The 25825-nt window shown below is 49.8% G+C and overlaps 1 protein-coding gene across 8 annotated transcripts in view; it reads right to left on the bottom strand.

Moving 5' to 3' along the window:
- LOC133112123 (tight junction protein ZO-1-like) overlaps positions 1-25825 on the bottom strand; it is a 64100-nt gene that overhangs the window by 5952 nt on the left and 32323 nt on the right. For 4 of the 8 annotated variants that reach the window (XM_061222829.1, XM_061222833.1, XM_061222834.1 and 1 more), the window contains exons 6-26: positions 23574-23680; positions 22474-22642; positions 21745-21889; positions 17866-17990; positions 16276-16381; positions 15876-16026; positions 14879-14987; positions 14104-14323; positions 12850-13034; positions 12382-12477; positions 10978-11060; positions 10261-10471; positions 9172-9272; positions 8487-8837; positions 7335-7598; positions 5520-6404; positions 5258-5352; positions 4555-4737; positions 3271-3324; positions 2515-2633; positions 377-857 (exon numbers count right to left, since the gene is read on the bottom strand). In XM_061222829.1, coding sequence (XP_061078813.1) covers positions 377-857; positions 2515-2633; positions 3271-3324; positions 4555-4737; positions 5258-5352; positions 5520-6404; positions 7335-7598; positions 8487-8837; positions 9172-9272; positions 10261-10471; positions 10978-11060; positions 12382-12477; positions 12850-13034; positions 14104-14323; positions 14879-14987; positions 15876-16026; positions 16276-16381; positions 17866-17990; positions 21745-21889; positions 22474-22642; positions 23574-23680 — 4240 coding nt within the window. The remainder of the gene's footprint in view (positions 1-376; positions 858-2514; positions 2634-3270; positions 3325-4554; positions 4738-5257; positions 5353-5519; positions 6405-7334; positions 7599-8486; positions 8838-9171; positions 9273-10260; positions 10472-10977; positions 11061-12381; positions 12478-12849; positions 13035-14103; positions 14324-14878; positions 14988-15875; positions 16027-16275; positions 16382-17865; positions 17991-21744; positions 21890-22473; positions 22643-23573; positions 23681-25825) is intronic. The other 4 variants (XM_061222830.1, XM_061222836.1, XM_061222831.1 and 1 more) reach the window with 3 other exon arrangements.

The raw sequence follows: 25825 nt of genomic DNA, 5'->3' as shown, positions 1-25825 counted from the left end.
ACAGATAATATCATTCACGAGTTTTGTATTCATTGTTTTCGACTTAATTTTGGCATTTTCTTGCCAACAAAAACACAAATCAAGCCAGCTTTTTTTGAGCAGACAGCTTCCTTGGAAAATAATCACTAACATTGCTCAGTGGGTCTGCAGTCTATCTTGTGCCCACTAATGCTCTCCAGCTCACATGACTGTGGCTGGCTACTGAGTGCAGAGCCAAATGTATCCACTGAGACACATTTCATACGCAAATGAGTATGTGATGACATCTAAATATGCAAGTTAGCAGAATGTCATTTAGCGACCTCTAGCGAGCATGCGTTAGCTACTGTCCTTGGGGAGGAAGTTGGCAACACTGAGTGCGGGCATTCCCCCCTACCTGACGGGGATGGCCTTGGGCACAGCATTGATGTTGTTGTGCTGGTATTTGGGCCTGTTGTCCAGGGTGCGTGTGAAGGTGTCCAGGCCGCTGTCCAGCTCCGGCTGGGGGGAGACCTGGGGCTTGGTGATGCTGTTCAGGTTGGGGGCGGGGACCCCGCCCGCAGGCTTGGGAGCGGGTTCGACCTTGGGCAGAGTGTCGTTGGGGAGCAGGTTGTGGTTGAACTTGGGGCTCTCGAACTTGCGCTCGAAGGGCCGGGCGGAGCTGGTGTAAGGCTTGGGGACGTAGCGGTTGTAGCTGGAGGTGGCGGGCGCTCCCGGGGGCTTGGCGGGGCCGTCGGTGCCGTTGACCGGGGACTTCTCTGGGAAGCTCTTCTGGGGCAGGTAGTTGCTCTGCACCATGTCTTCCCTGTTGTTGGGTCTCAGCGCTGACGGGTCGGGCTTGGCCTTCGGAGAGCCGTGTGGCTCGGGCAGGGGGCTCACTGAGCAGGGAAAGAACGGCAGAGAGGCACAGATTCATTTAAACTCTTCATTTCAGATATTGTTGGCATCCAAGTATAGCAAAGAGACCACTTCTGTTTTTAAAGAATCGCTGCCCATATACACTCACCGAGCGCTTTACTAGGAACATTTATTACACCTACTTATTCATGTGATTATCTAATCAGCCAATTGCGTGGCAGCAGTGCAATGCATACAATCATGTAGATACGGGTCAGGAGCTTCAGATAATGCTCACAAAAATACCTGTACCTCAACCATCTGAATGGGGAAAAAATGTAATCTAAGTGACTTTGACCATGGCATGATTGTTGCAGACAGGGTGGTTTGAGTATCTCAGAAATTTCTGATTTCCTGGGATTTTCACACAAACTTGTCTCTAGAGTTTGCAGAATGGTGCAAAAAAAAAAAAAAAAAATCCAATCCACTCTAAGTGGATAGGCTACAGCAGTAGAAGTCTAAAAAATAAGTCTAATAAATATCTAATTAAGTGCTTGGTGAGTGTATATCTACATGACCTGGTTTCTAGAGTGCCTTGGCGTGTGTATGCACCACACTAATATCCATCTGCATTTTAACAGACAGGGTTACAGCAGAAACACAGCAGCTGAAGTGCAGCTCGTTCTGCAACAACACTGAACTCTTCACCTGCACCTGCCCGGGGTTGCGTTCGGTGTGATCGGAGATGAACGGGGAGCGATCGATCCGCGAATGTTTTCATCCGCTGGCTGACGAACGCTTTCGCATTTCTAATTCAAGACTGGGAGCGACGGTGGAGAAAAGGTCACAGCAAACGATGCTAATTACCTCTACCCTGGCGCACACCTGCTTTAACACACTACCCATAATATGAGAACAGGTACTTCACAGAAGATAAACGAGGCTATTTCAGCTTCGCCTGTCTGTACACTGGCTCTGTTGGATCACAGACTGGCCAGTGATTGGCTGAGGTCTATTTGCATTCATTTCCACAGTTCACCTCAGGCAAAGCTGAACAACAGCAGAAGTGGGTCAGTGTGGGCACCTGGCCTACAACTCGAATGGCATCTCAACAATCATTTGGTGGTGAGTGAGAGCAGCCCGAAACAGTCTGGTGATTGAAATCTCTCCCAGTGAAAAGCAGAGGGTTTCCTTTCATGAACCAATGGAGGAGGGTGTACCGCTCGCCATTTCCGTGCGTTTCAAATGCTACAAAATCAATTTATGTCAAAAACACAATGCAAACAGATGGTTTGTTATGCTGTACCTTTTGCAGTGTAGTTCAACATAAATATTCACCTATTTACATAAACAGGAACTGTGAATAATCACAGAAATATGTCAAAACAAAAAAACGTCTATGAAGGCACAAATACGAACAGCATTCACACATTCTGAATTAATTCATTTTAAAATGCCTATTTTTGTAGAAATCAGGTCACATTTCTGCCAAGTAAAACATTCTCTCGCGCAGGATGCATGTTCACCACTGTGATGATAATTGAAACTTTAATAAAAAAAATAAATGCATTCACTTGTAGCAGGACGGTAGAAATCTATCGCATATCGTCCTGGAAACAGTGCAGTGCGGTCAGAGTTACGCCGTGAGCTCTGTGTATAAGGCCTATCCCAGCATGCCCCAGGTGTGGCAGCACTCACCTTCAGGGGTGACGGGTTTGGGGAGGGTAGCGGGTGGGGCAGCTGGGGGCTGGGGGCTGTATTGCACGGGGGCTGGGGTTATTTCAGGTGGGGGGCTGGCCTTCTCCCCCGAATCCGGCCTGGACCAAACACAAGTACAGGACAGGCACACACAGTCAGTACCTGGTCATCCACAGCGTGTACATACCGGTAGATACAATCTGCAGACAGTGCGTGGTGGACACAGGCACGCGAACAGCAGCTGGAAGCGTGCGCACATACACTGAACAAGCTCTAGCCCACAGGACAGCCCCACACATTACACACAATCAGAACAACAATACCAATACATTTCAAAGCAATTATAACTCAAAAACTGAAAGGACTATAGCGATAAATAGACTAGCGACATTAACATTGACTGTGCAAAGACTAGCGTACTCCAAAACATTGTAGGGGCTGTAACAATCTCTATACACAGGAAACCAAACCGTATGCGCAAGTCTATCAAATTTCCGGAGTGAAATTTGCATCCGGTAACAGTACAGTGGACTGTACGTTGAAGTGTGGCATTGATAGGCTCATTCTTGACATGGCAACGATATCAGGAGTGCAGTGCACGCATAACACATTGCTCGAACCATTTCACACACTCACCATGCAGATGCTGTTCATTTCAGAGACACACACACACAAGCGTCGAGCAGAGAGACACTCATTACAGAACGAGCTGAGCTGAACAATGCGGTAAGGACCACGGAGGCAGTCGATTCTTACCACGTTTGACTCCTTTTCAGGTGGTCAAAGGTAGTGTAAGTACCAAGATATCTACTGAGCGGGGTTCATGGGTAGATGTACGTGAAGGAAGGATATGAAATAAAAGAAAGGGAAAGATAAAAAGCTTCTCCAGGTTATAAAGGAACACGGGCACAAGCATATTAAAGTCGGCAGCTAGAAGACAGGGGATAAGGAAATTAGTGAAGAGCACTCTCTCAGGAACCAAGGTTACATTTATTTTCATGCACTGAACAAATGAATTAAGGGAGCAACCTGATGACGCATGTTAACAGTGGTTAGTGGGGCCACTCGGCTCTGCAGTATTACATGAGCAATTACCAGGAGTGACTGTATAATATCAACAGGAGTGACTGTATAATATCAACAGGAGTGACTGTATAATATCAACAGGAGTGACTGTATAATATCCACGCAAGTGTCAGACAGTGCCTTCAGCGCAGTGCTCCAGAGTCACGGCAGACTGGCATATCTCCTGATTATTGACATTTCATGATATAATATTAGCTCAACATTATACAGCTGTGCACCACGACACCCGGTGCGTCTCGCTGAAGCACGATGCGGTCACGTTGATTTATGCGCCGAAAATACCCGCTGGCAAAAGGCCCTGTTCTCTGCGCAGGTCTGATCAGCGCTGGGGCACCTCAAGGTCAGAGGCGTCTCTAGCCCCTGGCAGTGAACGCTGACTGCAGGGGGCACAGGGGAGAGGCACAACCAGTGTGCCAGGGTTTCAGCGGTACAGAGCGCTGGAATAGGTTAGAATAACCACCGCTTTCTACCCAGCACACAAAGACCCCTTCTGCCTCTCACAGGAACGGTGTCTAAACCAAACTCCTGGAGAGACGCTGTGTAGCTCTGCCAACAGCTCTTCTAGTGCAGTCATAGTGCGGTTTTTTGTACGGGTTCGTATAAAGTCTGCATACGTAAAAGGTCTGCATACATACAAGATCTGCATACGTATAAGGTAAGGTAAGATCGGCATACGTATATGCTCTGCATACATACAAATCTGAATACGTATAAGGTAAGGTCTGCATACGTGTCGTCGGCATACGTATTAAGTCTGCATACGCACAAGATCTGCATACATCTAAGGTAAGGTCTGCATATGTATAATGTCTGCATATGTATAGTCGGCAAACATATAAAGTCTGCATATGCCTGAGGTCTGCATACGTATAAGATCTGCATACGAATGAAGTCAGCATACGCACCAGGTGTGACGCAGGCTGTGGCAGTGGAGGAGGGGGAAAGGTCACTCACCTGGAGTAGTTCTGCACAGGCTGAGCGGGGGCGGTCTTTGGCTGCGGGGCGGGCTTGTTGTCGAAGCTGCGGCGGTCAAAGTAGGACAGCTGCCTCCTGTAGTACTCCTCGTCCTCGTCGGGGTCGTAGTGATTGGCGCGCACGATGTCCTCCGCCGCTTTGGGCCTCTGGGGCTCCGGAGCTCTGCGCAGAACGTGCGCGGGAAAAATAAATCAGGATATCCCTCCGCCCGGGCGCGAGCGCGCCCGTGTCCTCTACCGAGGAGCAGAGGGCAGAGGGGGAGGGGGGCGAAGGCAAGCAGAGCTGCATGTTCTCAGGGACCGGGTTTTGAGTCCCCTTTCCAGCGCAACGCTAGCGCTGGTTTACTGCTGACTGCACAGCTGAGGGAGCAGGGTACCGCAGACCTTCTGAGCAAAGCCATCAGTACTGTACATCTACAGGAGCTGCGCTCAGCCCGAAGTGTCAGCACATGACCACAGGGGGGAGCTCTGAGATTAATGTGACAAATGCAACCAGAAGGCAGGCACTCTAAAACAGATTTGCTGATGACCTTTTAATTATGTAATAAACGATTTACTTACTTAATGGTTAACCAAATATATTACCGGCCTATCAGACTGCCGGAGTGAAAGTATGGGTTGTTTGTTTTTAGCCTCGCACGCTGCAGGGTGCAGGCCAGGCTCGGCATTGTGGGACAGGTTACCTGTAGGAGGGCTTGTCCTGGTCCAGGTGGCTGAGAGAGTTGGATTTGGAGACGGGGCCAGGGGCAACGACGGGTTTGGGTGGCAATTCCGCCGGCTGAAGGACAAGGAAAATATCAGTCTTAAAGAGCAGCCTCGATTCACCTGAGAAATGCCATTCCTCACCAGAACAATCACACATGAATAACAAGCAGTGTCCATTCAACCTGATTGCTCCTGACTGAATAGCCTTTGGTAAGACCAGTTTGGTAGAGATAGACCCACCTTAAGCCCTGAGTCTCCTCCGTCCTTGCCCCGGTCCATGGACACGGAGCGCTTGTTCTCGAACATCTTCACCCTGGTGAGCACCGACTGCGGCTTCATGGCGGGGTCGTCCTCCGGTTCCGCGCTGGGGGGCGGGGGGAGGGGTTTGGGAGCCGGGGCCACGGCGACGGGGTCTCCGGGGGAGGCGAGGGCCTCCGGTTTGGGAGGAGGCACGGGGGCGTCCGAGTTCAAGGCGGGCTCAAACTGCCCCGGCTTGTACCCGCGGCTGGGGGCCCCGGGGTTGTAGGTGGGCCGCGAGGGGTCCGGGTAGTACTGTTTGGGGGGCTCGGGGGAGCGGGAGGCGGGCGGGGGGAAGGAGTGGGGCTCCGGCTCGTAGCGGGGGCGCCCGTCGTACCCCACGGAGGGAGGGGGAGGGAGCTCTTCGTAGCGCGTCGGGGCCGGCTTGCCGTAGCGCGGCCGGCCGTCGTAGCCCAGGGGGGCCTCGTCGTAGCGCGGCTGCGGGGGGCTGTAGTCTCGCTCCGGCCCGCCCTCGTAGGGCGAGCGCGCCTCGTAGCCGGCCGGGTGCTGGTTCTCGTAGGGCTGCCGGGGGGGCTGGTATCCGGGCGGCTGGGGCGCGGGCTGCTGCCCGTAGGGCGACCACTGCTCGTCGTACTGAGGCACGCGGTTCTCGAAGTGCAGGTGCTGGTCGAAGCCGTGCGGCTTCGGCTCCAGGTAGTTTCCGCCCCCGTCGTAGTGGTAGGAGGGGTGCTCGTAGTCCCTGTATGGCTGCTCGTTGGCGTACGGGGGCTCGTAGGTCAGGGGCGGGCCCACCGCCGGGGGCTGCTGGGGCTTCACGCCCTGCGGTCTCGCCGGGTCCTCCACGCCGTACGGGTCCTTCTTGTACATCTGGGACGACAGCACCACAGAAGAAGAAAGTCACAGTCTGGAACAGCAGAGGAGCTCAGAAGGGCCAGACCACAAATTACCGATGTATTAAATCAGCATAACACCAGCACTCAACAAAGAGTGTTAAGACAAACGATTGTTAGAGTCCAACGCTGAGTGTTTAGGGAGAAAAGGGCTGTAAAGACACCTGGAAAAGAGGTCACTAAGCAGCATGTTATTTATCAGTTAGATTAAACAGAAAGCATATTAATTATTATTAAGTAACAACAGACACAAAACAGCCAAAGAACCCACTGTTACAGTCCAATTAAAGACCAGTAAGACTTATCACTGTGCAATTACTCAAACACATACCGCGTCTGATACATTAGACCAGCTTTGTAGGCCTGATGTTTGATAAGTAGCCTTCCAGCAGTGAACAGACCGAACCATTCACTTCCTTTAGCCACCAATTCTGTTTGGCTCAGCATCAACATCCCAGGAAATGGAGCCGCTAATTCAACGGGGGGCTACATTTCAAAAATCAGGACAGGAAGCTGAACGTGCAACTTTCCAAGTCAATCAAATGAAGGATCCATTCCGTCCGCAGATTACTACGACTACAACTACTACAGCTAATGCCGTTACTACCAAACATGACCAAATAAAGAGGAAATAAACCCAAAAACTCTGGAGCCATGCAAAAGTAGGAAGCAAGAGCGAGAGTTTGTCAGAGCTCCTTCTCCCCCTCTCTCTCTCTCTCAGTTCCATTGGCTGCTCTGAGCCCAGTGTGGTTAGCGTGAGCTGATTCTCACTCTCTCAGTGCTGGAGAAGCAGACAGTGGACACAGCGTTCATGCAGGAGGCCAGTGTGAAGCGTGGGGGGGGGGGGCGAGAGACAGGCAGGGGGGGGCCGGTTTCCAGAGGTGGGGGGGGGGGGCGGCAGCGGTACCTTTGGCTCAGAATCGGGCGGTCCGGATTGGAGGGGGTCATGTGTCAGGGGCAGGGCTAGCTCGGGGGTGGGTCTCCTAAGCGAGTCACCCTGGGGGCTGGGACTGAGCTCGCCCTGGGGGGCCTCCTCAGGGAGGGCCTCCTCAGGGGGGGTGTCAGGGACGAGGACAGGGTCGACGGCAGGGGGCGCGGTCTCGGCCGGGGACTCGGCCGGCTGTGGGAGGGGAGGCAAGTCGACGACGGCCGTTTCGGTGGCCTCTGCCGTCTGTGAAGCAGTGGGGTCAGACACGTTCAACACAAGTGCTTCGCTAAAGCACCTCCTCTCCTCCTCCTGCTGCTCCTCCTCAGCCTCATCCTCATCCTCATCGCTCACATCATTAGAACTGAACTGAAGTGGTAACTCACGGTACTAATTTTTTGGTTAGAAGAAATTATCAATGCCTTGAAGATCAATGGTAGGTGAGAATCTGCAATTTCTTCCTTTTTTTGATTTAGCTTTAAAACATTGTCTTTTCCTGTCAAACCAAAAATACTTTGTATTTATTCAACATTTATTTCACATTCACAGTTACAGTAATGTTCATGGCTGTTATCACACTGTGTAAGCTACAGATTGTAAGACATCTGAATTCACTTGGCAGACACTAGGGGGTGATCACAAGGGTGGATACAATTTCAAACAACTGACAGAAACAAAGCTTTTACCCAGTGACAACAGTGACACCAACATCAGAAACGCAAGTCTCTGCTACTGTGTACAAGGTACAGCAGAATATCTTTACAACCACACACACTTCTCACTTGAAATGTTTTTTATGCACCTCATTCCAAAACTGATTTCTCACGCCTGGACATGCATACACCCAGATATACTTCCACATTTCCTGTCGAAAACACTTCTTTACTCTCACACTCACACTCACACTCACACACACACTCACACACACACTCACACACACACTCACACACACACTCACACACACACTCACACACACACTCACACACACACACACACACACACACACACACACACACACACACTCACACACACTCACACACACTCACACACACTCACACACACTCACACACACTCACACACACTCACACACACTCATTCACGTGTGAAAGAGCGGGCGGTTGTGAGACACACTACCTGTTGGGGCGCGGGGGTCTTGAACCCGGCCGGGTCGATGCGGTTCAGGGGGTCGGGCTGGGCGTTGTGGGGGTACCCGGCGTACCCCGGGGGGTCCTGGATGACGGGCGGGTCCTCTCTGACGGGCTCGGACGAGCGTGTGATGGCGGGCTCGGAGGGCAGGCCCACCTCGTCGTTCAGCGTCTCGTCCAGCTCCTGGTCCGTGTAGGCCCCGCCCTCCGTGTCCGTGTCCTCGTAGTCGGACGTGTGCCGGCTGTCCGTGCTGTACATGGAGTACTCACTGCCCGGGGCCGACAGGTACGACAGCCGGTCGTCATGCAGGTCCAGGTCGTCGTCGGGGGCGCCGTCCGCCTGAGAGGTTCAGTAAGATTAGGGTAAACTGATCCTAGAACAGTCCTACGCTGAGACACCATGACCACCGGCCCTGGTGCCGTTCAGCCAAAATGCTGCAAGCTGAAGATGTTGCCCAACATAATCGCCTTACTTAACAGCCAACATGCATTAGCACAACAACAACAGAAACCTAACTCACAGCACAGAACCCCTTGGGGAACTGACATCACTTCCACCTGCTGACATCATCAGGTCCAACTAAAACGGAGATGCCTCACGCTTGCAGGCTCGGCAGATCTGTGACTTTGCGTTACTGATAAATATGTTAATAAACAGATGCGCTCGGACTGACCTTTCCCTCGGAGACCCACACCAGCTGGTTCTGCTGCTGCTGAATCGTCTCTTTCAGCGCTCCGTACCAGCCGTCGTTCATGTTGTTCATGTTGATGGTGGCTGGAGGAGGGAGAGAAAGACAGGAGCGCTCTCTCAGGAAACAGGACGAGGCAAGCCTGCTCCGCACCTGTCCCAGGGCTTCTACGAGTCGAGACCCATCTCTGCCAACGCAACGTGTCGCTGCGTGACCGATTTCATTCTGCCCGCCGCTGTCTAAGCCGTCTCAGTGAGAGCAGGCTACGTGGAGGTCTGCTGTTCGGGGCTAAGTCTTATCAGCATTACAATAACTCTGAAGGATTACTAAAACAGAAACTTGCACCAAAAGATGCTGTAGAGTGTAAGCCTGGGGCTACTGTGCAGAGCCAGTGGCAGGTTTCCTGTCCATATGACATCACAGAACGCCGGTGTATCTAGGCCATGAGACAGGTGGAGCACAGGTGGGGGTCCGCATGTATAGATAGACCCAACCTGCCCACACACTGATCTCAAACCATTTTAACATGGGCACAGAAAAACTGCCAGATTAAGGTCCGTGCTGAAAATAGAACAGCTTAATGTGTACTGCCATGTTTACTGCGGTCGTATGGTGGTCCTGCGCATTGGGGAGGCTGGCTGTGTACTGCCATGTTTAGTGCGGTCGTACGGTGGTCCTGCGCATTGGGGAGGCTGGCTGTGTACTGCCATGTTTACTGCGGTCGTACGGTGGTCCTGCGCATTGAGGAGGCTGGCTGTGTGCTGCCATGTTTACTGCGGTCGTATGGTTTACCATGTTTACCTGCTTGATAGAGGCGGAAGCTGAACAACGAGGAGTGTGAGGAATTTCACACTGGAGTGCAGGCACTCCACAAATAAACCTTTACACACTCACAACACCCTTATACACTCTCTAAATATCACACACACACAACACCTTTACACACTCTCTAAATATTACACACACACACACTCACAGACACACACGCACGCACGCAAACACTTGCATGCCCACACGGTGCGATACGCACACAGATGCATGCCCCCGCACCCCTCCCTTGGTGGCTGTACTCACTGGTGAAGAGATGGTGGTTGTTCTTCCTCAGTTTGAGGGCTCTCTCGTACAGCTTCCTGGCGCTCTTCCTGGACTCGGAGCAAAGCCGGGTCCTCATGTTCTTCACCCCCTGCTTGCTGTCGGGGTTCAGGAACACCACGATGGGGTACCACTGGGCGTAGTTCAGCCGGTCCACCGCGTTCGGGGTGATGTCCAGCACTGCATGCTTATCCTGAGGAAAATCAACACCCACAAACGGACGAGTGTCCCGTCACCACTCCCACACACCGGCCGTTTCATTAACACAAGAGGAGAGATAAATATGAGCTGGGACAGCATCTGTCTGTGTGTGGACTCCGCTGTGTGTGTGTGTGTGTGTGTGTGTGTGTGTGTGTGTGTGTGTCTATGTCTCTGTGTACATGCACATGCCTATGTGTGCATGTGAGCATCTGTGTGCCTGTGTGTTTGCATGTGTACGAGGGAGTGTGTGTGTGTGTGTATGCATGTGTGTGAGGGAGTGTGTTTGTGTGTGTGTGTGTGTTTGTGTGTGTGTGTGTATGCATGTGTGTGAGGGAGTGTGTGTGTGTGTGTGTGTATGCATGTGTGTGAGGGAGTGTGTGTGTGTGTGTGTGTGTGTGTGTGTGTGTGTGTGTGTGTGTGTGTGTGTTTGCATGTGTGTGAGGGAGTGTGTGTGTGTTTGCACGTGTGTGTGCATCAGCAGGACCCAACCCTACTCACCCGGTCGATAATCTGCTTGATGGTGTGGAGACGGATGATTCCGGAGCTCCGCTGGTCTGTCCCAGCATCTCTGGGTTCGCTCTCTTCAGACAAGGAAAAGGGGTTCAGGAGTTAGCACAGGTAAGTGTGTTCCACATCAACACAAACGGCACACAGCACACAACACAAACAGCACACAACACACATTACGTCCACTCCATTCAGTATGACGGCAGGGCATTTACACAGTTGTGCTGTTTCAGAGAGGGTGTAAATTGTGTGTGATGATGGATGTGTACAGTGATGACGACCATTACATGCTCCACACAATGATTGCTTGCATCATTTGGACAAAAACCTGGAAGGCATACTACACACATATCCTGACTTATTAATAATTATATGAATATTACGAATATCCAGACAGAAGGAAGAAGCATTTTCCTGTCTGACTCAGAAAAGCCTGCAATTAGAAGCCCCACCTCAATTCACTCTGAAAAGCTTGTAATGACACTATTTTTTTTATTATAAAAAAAATGATAATCTGATGACGATCAAAGGGCCCCCTGTTCGGCGCACCCAGCCCCTCCGGTGGCAGGACATGGGGCAGTACTTGGGGCGTGATTACAGCACACTTCAGGAAAAGGGATATCAGAGGATCTGTTTAAGTAAGCGGCTTTAATCATCTCAAACCGCGACTGAGACATCAGCTAGGAAAGCAGTCTAATCTACAACTTCACACGACAGTGCGGTTCAACTTCCACAAACTCAAACCTGTTCTACAGACCCGCTATAGGTGCATTGGGAAAGCAGAAGTGAGCCAATCACAATCCGGGGTTTTCCCTCCCCAGAATGCACAGGAACATGGGTTTCTATGGGACAGCGGTCTATAACAAATGACAAATACTTGCTATAATCTCTTACTAAAGCCTGTCTGCGCTCTAAATGACATACTTTTCAGTCCTTTGTGATGGGGTGTTTCTGTAAGCAAACAATGACATAAGGAATGAAATCGCATACCAAAGAATTCCAATACCTGTGAGAGCGCATTAGGATAATTAGAATCCAATACTCTGCAGGTGGTTAAATGTCCAAGAAACCATCACTTAAAGCACTTTAATCAGACAGGTTCATTTTCTCACTGTGTTTTCACACATTTAAAATGTGCAGTGGCTGTGGGCATATAGTCTCTTGCGCTAAGACTGCTAGCTATTAATCAGGTATAGTTGTTTGTCCTGTTAAGCTGTGTGCTACAATTCCAGCCCAGGGTTATGTTTCTGCGAGGCATAATTCTAGTTGAGTGTGATGGTGTAGGTCATAGCTGTATGTTAGTATGGTGTGTGTGAAGGTGCTAGCCATGTCTGAAGCTTCTGGCAACATATAGCTTTTATGGACCAGTGTGACTATGCGGCTGGGGACACTCACTTGCTAGCTCAAACAGGTCAGGCTCTTCTCGGGCCACCTTCTCTCTCGCCACGTCAGCAATGGGCCCGAATATCACCACCGGCCTCAGGAACCCGGCTGATCAAGGAAACAGTGCATCAGTCATACAAACATATATACAGTACACACACATTCTCACACACTCTCTCTTTATACATAATCATAAAACAAGCATTTCCATACACACACAGCAGATTAACTGAGCCATTTCTCTTAATATTGTATTTTGAGTATTCTATGGTTCCTAAAATCAAATTATGTCTTCATAATGACTTGCTGCAAAAAGATGGGCCTTCAAACACCCTTCTAGGGCGGATTATCAATATCAGTGAACTTTTACTTAGGTTCTCCTTAATAAGTGCTGATGAGAACAATGTGTTTATTCTTTAATGTTAAAACTGAAACTCTGATGGGAGTGATGGAGGGGCGAGCCCCAGGGCCAAGCCGTACCCTCTCTCAGCACCACCCTCTCGTAGGCGGGGAACTTGGTCTGGACGGGCTGGGCGGACAGGTCCTCCCGGCTCTTCCTCAGGTTCCTCTTGGAGCTCCGCAGGCCGCGGAACCTCCAGAAGTCCGCTCGGTCGCCCCCGGCCGTTTTGGGCAGGGTGTACTGCACGCTGGACAGCTGCTCCGCTCTGCCGGGGGAGAGGAGACCGAGATGAGCGGGAAACTCACCCGACGCGCAGTCCACAGAACTCACCGCATCGGACTACTACAAACGTCCCTCCCCGCACGGCGTCTTTATAGCTTTCCGAATAACGTCCTCTGGTGTTAGCTCAGCCATGGAGGGGAGATGGGCTTTTAATGAAAACAGAGTAAAGAATGCAGGGAGCCCAGGGAGGAAGCTCATCACATTTCACGCATTAGAGGCTTTTTACCCCGGATTTCCACACGCCACAGAAAACAATTATCAGGTAATTGCAGAAGATATCACTCTGCACAGCTAATGTTTGTATTGTGGACGGAGCGCTGTGTGGCCGGTCTGTAACAGCGGTGAGACCCGTTAGCTGTGCAGTAACTCCAGGGGGAGGAGACTGGAGGCATTACATTACATTACATTATTGCCATTTGGCAGACGCTCTTATCCAGAGCGATGTACAGTTGATTAGACTAAGTAGGAGACAATCCCCCCTGCAGCAATGCAGGGTTAAGGGCCTTGCTCAAGGGCCCAACGGCTGTGCGGATCTTACTGTGGCTACACCGGGAATCAAACCGCCGACCTTGCGGGTCCCAGTCATGTACCTTAACCACTACGCTACAGGCGCATAGGATAGGGCTTCGTCACGCGTTCCGGTTCGCGGCAGACCCAACTTCACGGGCGCCTTGGGCTCCACGTGCCTGCTCCAGCTTAACGTGACCGCAGGCTGTTAGAGCAGCTCACACAGAACACGTCTGTCTGCATTTGAGAGTTTTTCTTTAATTTATACATCAACGTCATTCAAACCCGACCCCTGAGGACATGCAAGCATTCTGCCAAAGAAACAAATGTCATGGATATGCGTCCTGGCAGAGACACCGCGGATACAGAACAGACTGGCGGAGAAGAACCGAGCTCCCATCTCCAGCGTTTAAACAACTATACGAAGATGACTCAACACACCGCCCACAGGAGAGCAGCTAAAGACACATGGTAGGACAGTGGGAGGTTTGGGCCCCTCCTCCACGGGAGGCCTGGACAGCAGGAGTAGGGCGGGGGACCAGCACCTGTTCTTGTTGGGAATGATCCCCCTCTCCACCTCCTGGTGGTTCTTGCCGATGCGGATGGCCAGCCAGGAGCCCAGCTTGCCGTTGTAGAGCGTGTCCACCACCCTGAACACCTCGCCCTTGTTGAAGCTCAGGCCGTACGGCGACTCCTTCTCGTACTCGAAGTGCGTCCTGATGTAGAACGAGTCGCCTACGTCCGACTCCACGATCCGCCGGTACACTGCGGGAGCACAACACAAGCGGGGTGAACAAGGAGAACAAGACTGCACCTTTCCCTCCCTACCTCACCACCATGATTAGCCTTGTACGCGCCATAGATTATAATGGCACTTATAGATATTGTTGTATTGTATTGGCTATTGTATTGTTGCACTCAGGGTATTCTAGCTGCTAACCGTGGTATGCTAGTTCGTAAGTTGCTGTATTCTTCAAAGGTTCCTATTGTATCTGTATGGCCATGCTAGGACTCTTTACTAAGGTTCTGTAGTAGTGTTTACTAGGATACAGCTACAGCACCGTGCCTTTGTGCCCACGGCATTCACAGATCAACAATTAACCGCTCTGCTTTGAATTTAATTCGACACTGGTAGATAAGTAACAGAAGTACAGGCTAATGTGCAAATACGCAGCACGCACGCCCGCACTCTCCACTGCATTCCTTCAGGAACCCAAATAATTAGGGGCGAGACGAGGAGCAGGCCCCAGTTCTCTCGAGTCCGTCTAAGTATGTCAGTTATGAAACAGAAGAACCGCCCCTTCCCCTCTAGAAACTCACCATCCTTCTTCTTCTGGGCCAGAATGGTGACCTCGTCACCTTTAGGGAGATCAAGGAGGAACAGCACCGCCTCTTCTCGAATTATATTTGCAAAGTCTACATTGTTTACCTAGAAGGGGAGCGGGGAGGAGGGAGGAGAAGGAGGAGAAGAGGGAGAGAACACAGAACACTGATTCCAGGCCATATTGCTTCACTAGATCCCTCCCCCGCCCCTGCTGGCCAAAGCACAATACCGCTGTTTATTTTCCCTGCGCTCAGAGAGCCATTTACGCCGTAAACACGCGGCGGGAGCCGGAGGGGAAACTAGCACAGCCTTATCTGCGCCCTGGCGACGGCGGAAAAGCCCGGAAAACAAGGGGAGCGCTGTGCCACCTCTGGCAGCTCCTGAGAGGAAAGCTACGGACGGGGAGACAATGTCCCGGAAACACGGCCATCTTGGAGCGCTCGGGAAGTCTGACCACTGTTTGGACAGCAGGAGGCCTTGAAGGCTTTGAAACATACACTTTCACACAGCACTGGAAACTGCCTTTCCAAAAAAAAAAAAAAAGGAAGCAACACAAAGGATTTTGTGCGTTTTTATGCTAGAAAATGTGGAAATGTCCTCTTGGAATTCACAATAGCGCCATAAAACACAAGGGAGTAACTTCTATGGAGTAATGAGTCACTTGTTGTTCAACAGAACATAAGGGACTGCAATGAACAGCACACTACTGAATACTGCTTCCCACAGAGAAATTCTGCAGTTCTATACACATAGGTCTGGTCACACTAGATTGGAACACTTTAGTCTTTTTCAAATAGACTTTCGAAATGCACAGACACACCACTGATGGTCAGTTACATGAACCTACATTTGGAAGATCTAGACCTAGAAGCACTCTTAACTGAATAAATCTAAACCATAGACATGCATGTGTTGCGGCACTCATCTTCAGCAGAATGAGAATCAGTAACTGAAGTGTAGGTGTATGCGTGGGGCCGCGGGTCACTGCTGTACCCTGAGAATCTGGTCTCCCTCCTCCAGGCCCTCCTTGGCAGCAGGGCTGTCCTCCAGCACGCCCGCCACGAAAATGCCCACATCGTTCCCGCCCGCCAGACGCAGGCCCACGCTCTCGCCTTTCTTAAACTTCACCAGCTTCATGCTCGGCCTGAAACGGAGACCAACAAACAGACGCACAGACACACACACTAACATTAGCAAAACAAAAATAAATGTGTCACCATGTAACTTTGGTGCATAAGAAGGACAGAATGTGTGCCTGAAGGCTGGTCATTTGGCTGAGGGGTAAAGTTGAGGTAAAGGTGAGGTACAGGTGAGGTACAGGTGAGATGAAGGTCAGGTACAGGTGAGGTACAGGTGAGGTGAAGGTGAGGTACAGGTGAGGTAGAGCAGGTACCTGAGAATGCCGTCATCGTGGACGGCAGCAGGCACAGGGGCGTCGGAGGGGCTGACAGGCAGGTCCACATCAGGCTGGCCAGGCTGGGCGTACACCGGCTTGGGTTCTGAGGACACACACGCGCACACACACACTCCAGTCACGTGGGTACAGAGACACAGATAGGACGTGCATACAGAGAAATGATAGGACAGGAAAGACAGGAGCTCAGAAATAATTGAGCTTGACACCAGAGCAAAGACACATACAACCAGCAGAGACACATAACGGAGACAAACATGCACCCCCTGACCCCACAATCCATCAACACACAAACACCAGATACAGGACAGGACAACTGCATCAGTGCTAATCCGGCCACTGTTCCACTCCGGTTTACTTTACACAAACAAGCGATCGTGAGACCCACTCGAATTCCACACTTATATAAATGAATATAAATTTAGGGCATAATCAGCAAGTTGAAGAGCTTTCACGAAATGCTTAACCAGATAAAGATAAGACCCGATAAGCAGCAGTGTGAAATAATGAGGAACTAAAGGCAAAAACAATGAAGATGAGCTGAGCGGAGAGTGAATTATGCGCATGGTGAACAAGGAAATAAATCTGCCGTGTGCTTCCACAGATGTTCACATTTATTTTGACAGGAAGGAAGTATGTTGTTTTAAATAAGGCACAGTTCCTTTGTTCCACGGTTCATCTCCGTGGCGGCTTTTCTGGGGCGACGGGGCCGGCGTGAGGCAGAAACTGAGTCAGGCATCGACTCCGTTTACTGTCAGTTTCACCTCGGGATAAGTATTGTTTTGAAAGAACAGACATAATGAGAACAGAACAACACACAGCATGTGCAGGGCCCGAGCTGCAGGCCGCGGGGGGAGCGGGAGGGGCGGGGGGGGGGCTCTGGGAGGTGGGAGGGGGCGCGGAGCAGACGGGGGCCCCGGGGTCGTGGTCCTCGTTGGGGCGCCTGCACCTTCTGGTCTTCCTTCCTTCTCATAAACGCCTCGTTTCGGGAAAAAACACTGGAAGCACTTCAGTGAGTTCAGAGGGAGGAGAAGTAGAGGCACTGTGCAGGGCTTGGGCAGGGTCACCAGGTGCGTGTGTGTGTGTGTGTCAGTAAGCGTGTGTGTTTGTGTGTGAGTAAGCATGTGCGTGATTGTGTGTAAGTGTGTGTATGCGTGTGTGTGTATGTGTGTGTGTAAGTGAGTGTGTATGTGTGAGTAAGCGTGTGTGTGTGTGTGTGTGTGTGTGTGTGTGTGTGTGTGTGTGTGTAAGTGTGAGTAAGAGTGTGTGTGTGCGGGTGTGTAAGCGCGTGCGTGTGTGTGTGTGTGTTTGTGTGTGTGTGTTTGTGTAAGTGCGCGTGTGTGTGTGTAAGCGTGTGCGTGTGCATGTGTGTGTGTGCGTGTGTGTGTGTGTGTGTGCAGCTCCCAGCTGCAGCAGGGAGTGGAACAGGGCGCACATTCCTGTGCAGGGCGGAGGGTCAGCAGCAGTGTGAGGGGGAGAGAGAGAGAGCACGGTGTACAGGAAGGTCCTGCTTTATTTTTACGGAAAAGAGGTGGGACAGGCTTGCTGTGCCTCGCTGGGGCCCCTGACCTGGCAACGGGGGGATCTGTTTTTCCTCTTCGCTCGGCTTGGAGATTATCACTTCCTCTGATAATTTTACAGGAGTGGAAATCGCCCCTGGCTTCGAGATCCTCTCGTCCTCTCGACTTCTGTGGCTGGAAACAGAAAAATGTCAGTGTTTCTTTGTGGGCCTGTCAGTCGTTTGCGAGCTACTAAAACACTAGTCGTGCGAATAATAAGCACAATGGTTGTTCTTTGCCATTTTAGAATAGAATCGTTTTGGAAATTTGGGTCAGATAATAATAGAACATAAATGAAAAGGAGGAAGCAGTACTGAGAAATAAAAGAAAAGGAAAAAAAAGACTGTCTGTCCCACTCTCTCAAGATACACACATAAGCGTTCTTCTCCAGACTGCATATTCAACTTCAGCAGATGGGGTGCCTTAAGGAAGATTATTCCTACAAGGGTAACAATTTGCAGCAAATCACAGTAAACATTCAAAAATGTAAACTCCAGAGTTTCAGCCCAAGCACACTTAGGGAGACGAGCACCAGAGAGCTTCAGGAGGTTCAAGAATGTTCCGTCAGTCTAGCCTTGGCGCCTTAAAATGGTGTATTTGGGGCCATTGTTTTCATTAATGTGAGGCTAACTGCAAACAAGTGCATCTCTGATGTAAATACGCACTGCAGGAAAACAATATACAGAGATAAGGGTTTCAGAGCACGAATCAATGTGGGAACAAACAATGAAGAATGAAAGGAGACTTGGAAGTCCAAAACTAAAAGTCAATACAGCTCCTACCGCCCCTCTCACAAAAAAATGTTGACCTCTGTATTTAGAGAAGGCTAATCTCAAGTGACTGAGCCAGGCGCTTAACACCAGGTGCAGATCAACGGGTGGGCCAGTACGACACGTTTCCAAAGAACAGACAATAGCCTCAGAGGAACAGCCATGCTGAACTATTCTGGGGCTGAACAATAGCAGCTACTTCAGCCTGGTCATGTGACTGCTGGCTAGCACACAACAGGCTGGAAAAGAACAGTATTGTGGAGTACTGTGGAAGGGCAGTCTTCAGCAGACCTGCTCCTTCATTAATGGACTGGCTCTACACAAAATGGCCGATTCTCCCCTTTAGAAGAACCCTGACACGCTCCTGAAAGCCCTCTACCATTACACTGACCTGTTCCCTGGTCTGAACAGTGAAAGCCCTCTACCATTACACTGACCTGTTCCCTGGTCTGAACAGTGAAAGCCCTTTAGCATTACACTGACCTGTTCCCTGGTCTTAACAGTGAAAGCCCTTTAGCATTACACTGACCTGTTCCCTGGCCTTAACAGTGAAAGCCCTTTACCATTACACTGACCTGTTCCCTGGTCTGAACAGTGAAAGTCCTTTCACATTACACTGACCTGTTCCCTGGTCTGAACAGTGAAAGCCCTTTAGCATTAGTGACATGTTCCCTGGTCTCAGGGAAGCAGCACACATTCTGAGCCTCTCATTCGCCGTAACAACATTCTCTCCCAGCACACGGACCAGAGGCACAGGAGCGGGCACAAAGCTGTAATCGCCTGCGTGGGAACAGTCTGGCAGTGACCCTTGCCCTCAACCTCCCCTGCAAACGGGTGACGGTGCAAACAGGCTGCGTCACCCACCCATAAGTCCCTATCCTTTCATTACAGCGCCCAGCCAACCCTCCCAACAATATTTTCATTTCATTACCACTGCAATGTTCTTCCAAATTAAATTACAGTGGAATTTCTTTTTCCCGCAACACAGAACAGTAAGACTGATGTAACCCAACAACACAGGCTCTTAAACTCTCTTACATCACTCCCAATCTTCCCGAATGCTGGCCGGCACAGGCCTCTTCAAACTCTACACCCCTCACATTCGATAGTGAACACCCTGCCACCAGACTCAAGTGTGCTTAGAGCGTATGCACAACATTCAAAGACTCCACAAACACTACTACTGTACCGGGCAACACTTAAGAGCTGTAGCTTTCTGTATGAGGGACAGTCCTGTACAAAAACATCACTCAACACTTCAGTACACAATGACTGCGTCAACACAGGTTTTTAAACCGGCTTGGTGACAAAAAGGTGGCTGTACATGATTAATATAAACAACCACTCACAAGTTAAAGGCAATTATTCAAACATACGCCAAATGAATGCATGTTTTAAGTATGTCTTTCATATAAAGACCTTGTGGCAATGCTGTAGGAATCTTGAACACAGAAGGAAGTTATATTTAAAGTATTGACTGCTTTGCCAGTGCAAAGTGCCCTGCAGTTAAGTGTGATGATAAGTACGATAAACAGGAATACTTGTGGTTTCGGTTAAGTGTACACAACTGCTTATCTCTAGCCATCAGGATACTTTCAACTCATGACTATACTACCACAGGAATTCACAGCAAACACAAGACGGAGCGCAGTGCTTTCTACACGGTTGTCCATTTTAAGTTTCTACACACACTGGAAAGGCATTTAGTTTCCTCTGTGGTCGCTTCAAATTTAATGAGCTCAGATGACTGATAGTTCATTATAGGAGAGTAACAGGACTCGAGAGAGACAAGGCAATGTGTCTTATAGGACTGTGAGCCAGCTAACAGGGGTTGACAGTTACTGGGGACGAACACTCGAGTTGACGAGCACATTCAGCCCCCCTGATGAAGAGGCTACCCCAGGGTGTCCAAACTCAGTCAGGGCATGCTCATGTCATTGAGGGATATCAGCCCACATTCCTGCAAGTGGTGCTCATCCAGCTGTGTGATCAGAACCCACCTCCAGGTCCATGTTCACGGCATTTGCCAACGCAAAGCCGGGTAGGAATTCTCTGCCCCTGTCGAGTTTGCCATCCCACATCTCTATCTCTCCGGGCGTTTAATCTACCGGTCTACTTATCTACGAACCAACTACTCATTTCTCCAGCTGCACTGGCTTCCCACAAGCTACACATCTGTCAGCTCTGGTTACTATCCGGAAGCTTCTACTCTGTTCCATGAGGAGAGAGCTGCCACTTACTTCAGTCTCCAACTGAGGGGATTAGAGGAATGGAGAACAACAGAAAAGGAAAGTAAGGAAAATACAAGAGCACACACACACACACACACACACACACACACACACACACACATACACACACACACATACACACACACAGCAGAATTGGCAGAACAATTTTATTTCAATTCAATTATATTATAAGAAAATTATTAGAAATTTCAAATATCCCTCCATTCGTACCCTACATGCTACTGAATACTTAATGATTTCTCAAACATTACACTAAGAACTGGACTAAGTTGGCTCAGCAAATGTTGACCGAGTCCAAATTTGACTTAAACTTAACCGGAAAGTGTCAGTTTCTAGGTCTGTAAACACGGAAAGGGGAGTAAAGCAAACAGCAAAATTAACCGTGTTTGTTTGAGAGTAAAACATACAATTGAATTTGGGCGAGTTGATGTTAGGGACATTTGTTGAGAGAAGCCAGGCCTAAGACAGTGAAAGTTGTGGGCTGAAGGGATAAGCAGGGGGTAAGACTCTAATCTCTCCATGTGGCTGTCAGGAGATGGGCTGGCTTTGAAGAATACTGAACTGCAGAGCTACAGGCTGTCAGAAAGCTTATCTGGCCGGCTGTGGATTAATAACCCCACCCACCCCCCCCCACCGACTCTGCTCTTTGACCCTGCTGAGAGCCTACTAGAGCCTATTAACTGATTGCTGTGCTAATCCAGGTACTCAGATCTCCCCCCCTATTCATTCATCTTTCCCCTCCAGTTCATTTGCAGTCAGGGCGAAGGGAATGAATCCCATTCGCCCACTAGAGTGAAGGTCAGGGGTCACACGTGTACGGAGCGGCTTCTGATTCGACAGGCCCGCTGAGAAGGGGGAGGTCCTTACCTGCCGTTGCTGCCTTGCTGGGGAGAGTGCCGGGATTGGTCGGAAGGGTCGGACCGCCTGTCGGGGGAGCGTGACCGACCGCGGCGGTTCCTGTCATGTGACTGAGTGGAATGGTCGGATGCCAGTGAATGAATTTCTGAGATGTCTGTTAAAATAAAAGTGGTGATTACTGTGATATTTTCCTCCAGCGAATGCTGATGTTGCAGAGAAATTAAATAATAGCAAAATGGAAAATAAAAATAAAAGCCTGTTCTGCCCTTTATTCGGTCCCTGCTCTGACTGGATGCATTCCTGTGCACCTGACCGGGTCTGCCTGGACTGTGCGATGCACCATGTGATACCCAGCAAGGCATTCAGCTAAAAACAAGGCTAGCACCAACATGAAAGGACACATCCATGTTTGATGGGCTCATTAAAACCATGATATTGGCAGGTTAATGAAACAAAGCAAAAAGCAAGCAGACATTCTTTTCCTCAATGAAAAACCCCTTACTATAAACAAGCTCTCCAGGTAAGAAGGAAACACAGTTTTTTCCAGACCGGCTTTATCTAGGCCGTGTCCCTTTAGTACACAGACGTGACGTGACACAGCACACAGCTGGCTTCTGTGAGGGAGAGGTGTCCATTTCGAGTGAAACCGCTTCAACACTCCCTCAGATACCGGTCACGCCGTCAGCTTTCACAAGACACTCCCCCCCCTACCCACAATGCCTCAGCCTTCCCCCTCACCATCTCTGTCAGAGGCGTTGGCGGAGGGGATGCTGTCGTCCATATCCGGGATGTTGAGCAGAGTCGCCCTCTCGTCCCTCTGAACCACCATCTTTAGCTTGCCCTTTGACCTCTCGATCAGCTTCTTGGCATCTATTAGGGACAGGTTCTCTGTCACTGTGCCATTAATCTAAAGGAAAGGAGAGAGAAAGAGAAAGAGAAAGAGAGAGATAAAATGGCATGCTCAAAAGTTTTCAAAAAGGAATCATGAAAATACATCTCATCTCACAGAAGATAAAACACTGTTGCATACCTTTAATCTTCTCTCAGACGGTAGAAAGATTAAACGGGTAATTACCTGTGCTGCAATCATTTCATTATTTTCTCATTTTGTTGAGGAGCATTTCTCCAAATGCATGTCTGAGCACCGTATTTCAAAGAGGCGGAGACCTTTGTTTAAAAGTCATTTATTTTAAAAATTCATCACATTCTAGTGTGCATTTCACATTGCTTTTAGAGCCGCCAGTTGTAATGGGCAGAATATCATGTCATATATATTGTATAATGTGAAGTCTCTGCTCCCTTAAATATTTATGGAGCGGAGCTGTAGCTCTCTGTTCTTATCCGTGTTCCATTATATTTGGAACGAGAAGCTGAGAAGGACTAGCAGGAAAAAAATAAATGAAAGTACATAAAAAATAAAAATCAGAGGGACTGTTCTTTGGACACGAAGAAGACTTTGCAGTCAGAGGCACCATGCAAAGTGCACTTAGCAACTGACCAGAAATAAGCAACAAAGTGATGTGAACCTCTCAATACAACAGTGGAAAAACAGCACAGCTGAACTGTGTGTGTGTGTGTGTGTGTGTGTGTGTGTGTTGCCTGTGTGCCTGTGCATGTGTGTGCATGCGTGTGGGCCTGTGAGTGCATGTGTGTGTGTGTGTGCATGTGTGCGTGGGCCTGTGAGTGTGTGTAGGTGTGTTAGTGTGTGTGTGCGTGGGCCTGTGAGTGTGTGTGTGTGTGTGTGTGTGTGTGCGTGTGTGCGTGTGTGAGTGAGTGTGTGCGTGTGTGTGAGTGAGTGTGTGCGTGTGTGTGCGCGCGCACACGTGTCCCGCCCTCACCTTCAGCACCACGTCTCCCTCCTGGATGTTGCCGTCCCGTGCTGCCAGGCTCTCGGGGGAGATGTCCTTCACGAAGATATGGCTGGCCAATCGCAGGCCATATTCTGCTTTCAGAGTAAACGACAGCAACAAAGATGGTGTTAGCGGAGCGCCTGTGATGAGGCAGCCGTTCTCTACAGACCCATCTCCACTACAGTAAGTCAACATTGGTTCATTCAAGTTGGTGATTGGCAACCTATCAAAAGCCTTTGCTATCCTTGGCAACATGCACACATCTGATATGGCAGTCGATAATGCCTCCAATTTCTGTTAATTAAAGGGGTAGTTCACTTTCTGGGGAATTTTAAATATTATTACAGTTTTTGTTCATGTTTTTGATTGGCCCAGTCAGTTTTTTTATGTGCAATGAAGGATATTTTATGTATTTATTGAAGCTTCTGGCAACTTGCGGGCTTTAAAATGGCAGGTATAGGACATCCGGGGATCTGTTTTATAAAGCAATAAAATACACTTGAAGCAACTCCAAGGCAGTTTAAATATTTGGAAAAAAACACCAGAAAGTGAGCAATCCATTTCAGCCTTATTCTCTTTCACAGCAAACAAACCGAACCTACGCTTGCCTATTACATCACAATCTCCCCATTGGTACATAAGTATTTTAGGCTCAAGCCAACAAATCACTTTTTTCTGAAAAGAGCATTACCTAGTTACAAGAAGAATAAAACCAAGTGTACCACCGGTAGGCCCTGGAAGAGTGATTACAGCAAATGCACCACAGTTCATTCATATTACCATTCCCAGGACAGGCCCAACAGCCTGAAGCACATCTAATCGTGTTTACGAAGGCCTGTCAGCGATGAGCCACGCGATTGGAGCAGCGGAGAATAAAGGGCTGGCCCAGGCGGGCAGTAAACGCAGGGATTGCCCCAGATCATTTCTCTCTCCACGCACAGGAGTTTCAGCAAACTGCTGGGACAGGGAGCAACGCTCCGGGCCATAAATTCACACCACTTTCCTGTTGGCTGGAGGGAGAGAGGGCCACTCTACGCCGTGCTTACCTCAGACTGTCCTGGACACCTGCCTCTCCTGGCTAAAAGCCCCTCCCGGAGCATGGTAAAGCATGTACAATTACTACCATCTGCAGTCATAAAGAACCATGAGGCTACTGCACATTTCACACGCCACCCCTGCTGAAAAGAACAGCTGGAGCTAGGTTTTGAAACAGCTGGTAGCTGGTTAACTGGTTCAACCAGCTCCATACTCAACATGGTTTGACCAGCTCAAGCTATGTTTTGAAACAGTTGGTATCTGGCATTTCGAGCTGGTCACAGCTGGATTTTACAGTAGGGATGCACTGCCACCTACTCCAGTCCTCCATTTTGTGGACACAATCACATTTTTGATAGAAGTGGAAGACGCTTGTCTTTGTCATGGGATACCTGGTGTGTGTGTGTGTGTGTGTGTGTGCGTGTGTGTATGCGAGTGTGTGTGTGTGTGCGTGTGTGTATGTGTGTGTGTGTGTGTGTGTGTGTGTGTGTGCGCGCGCGAGTGAGTGTGTGTGTGTGTGTGTGTGTGTGTATGCGGGTGAGTGTGAGTGAGTGTGTGTGTGTGTGTGTGTCTCTCTAGAGACCACACTGCTGAGCAGCAGGGTCACCGCACAGGGACAGGCTATCCTTCACTCACTCACACGGTGCTCACCTGTACAGCTCGCTCGGTTAAACAGGCTGCAGGATGTATACAAATAAACGATCCTGAGTCTGAGCATCGATTTATCACCGTTTTCCACGTGAGGCGAGTGCCTGCACTTCCCCCCCCCGCTGGGACGGAGGACTTAACCTTGACTTGGTAACCAAAGTGGGCAAAACAACTACGCCACATTCATCATCGCTCAACATCACTCGCCCATCCGTGACATATCCTTTCCATTCCATGCATGTAGAGCACAGGAGTAAAGTAGCTCAGAACGACATCGGTACGTATAAGACTGATACTTTCTGTGAGTGTGTGTGTGTGTGTGTGTGTGTGTGTGTGTGTGAGTGAAAAAGAGAGGGGGAGATGGAGAGAGAGTGTGTGTGCATGAGAGAGAGGGTGTATATGTGTGTGTGTGTGTGTGTTTGAAAAAGAGAGGGGGACATGGAGAGAGAGTGTGTGTGCATGAGAGACAGGGTGTATGTGTGTTTGTGTGTGAGTCAAAAAGAGAGGGGGAGATGGGGAGAGAGTGTGTGTGCATGAGAGAGAGGGTGTATATGTGT

The sequence above is a fragment of the Conger conger genome, chromosome 15, assembly GCF_963514075.1.
Source record: "Conger conger chromosome 15, fConCon1.1, whole genome shotgun sequence".
In the NCBI taxonomy this organism is placed as follows: Eukaryota; Metazoa; Chordata; class Actinopteri; order Anguilliformes; family Congridae; genus Conger; species Conger conger.
Note: the sequence above shows the minus strand (reverse complement) of the source record. Positions and strands in the feature narration are given on the sequence as shown.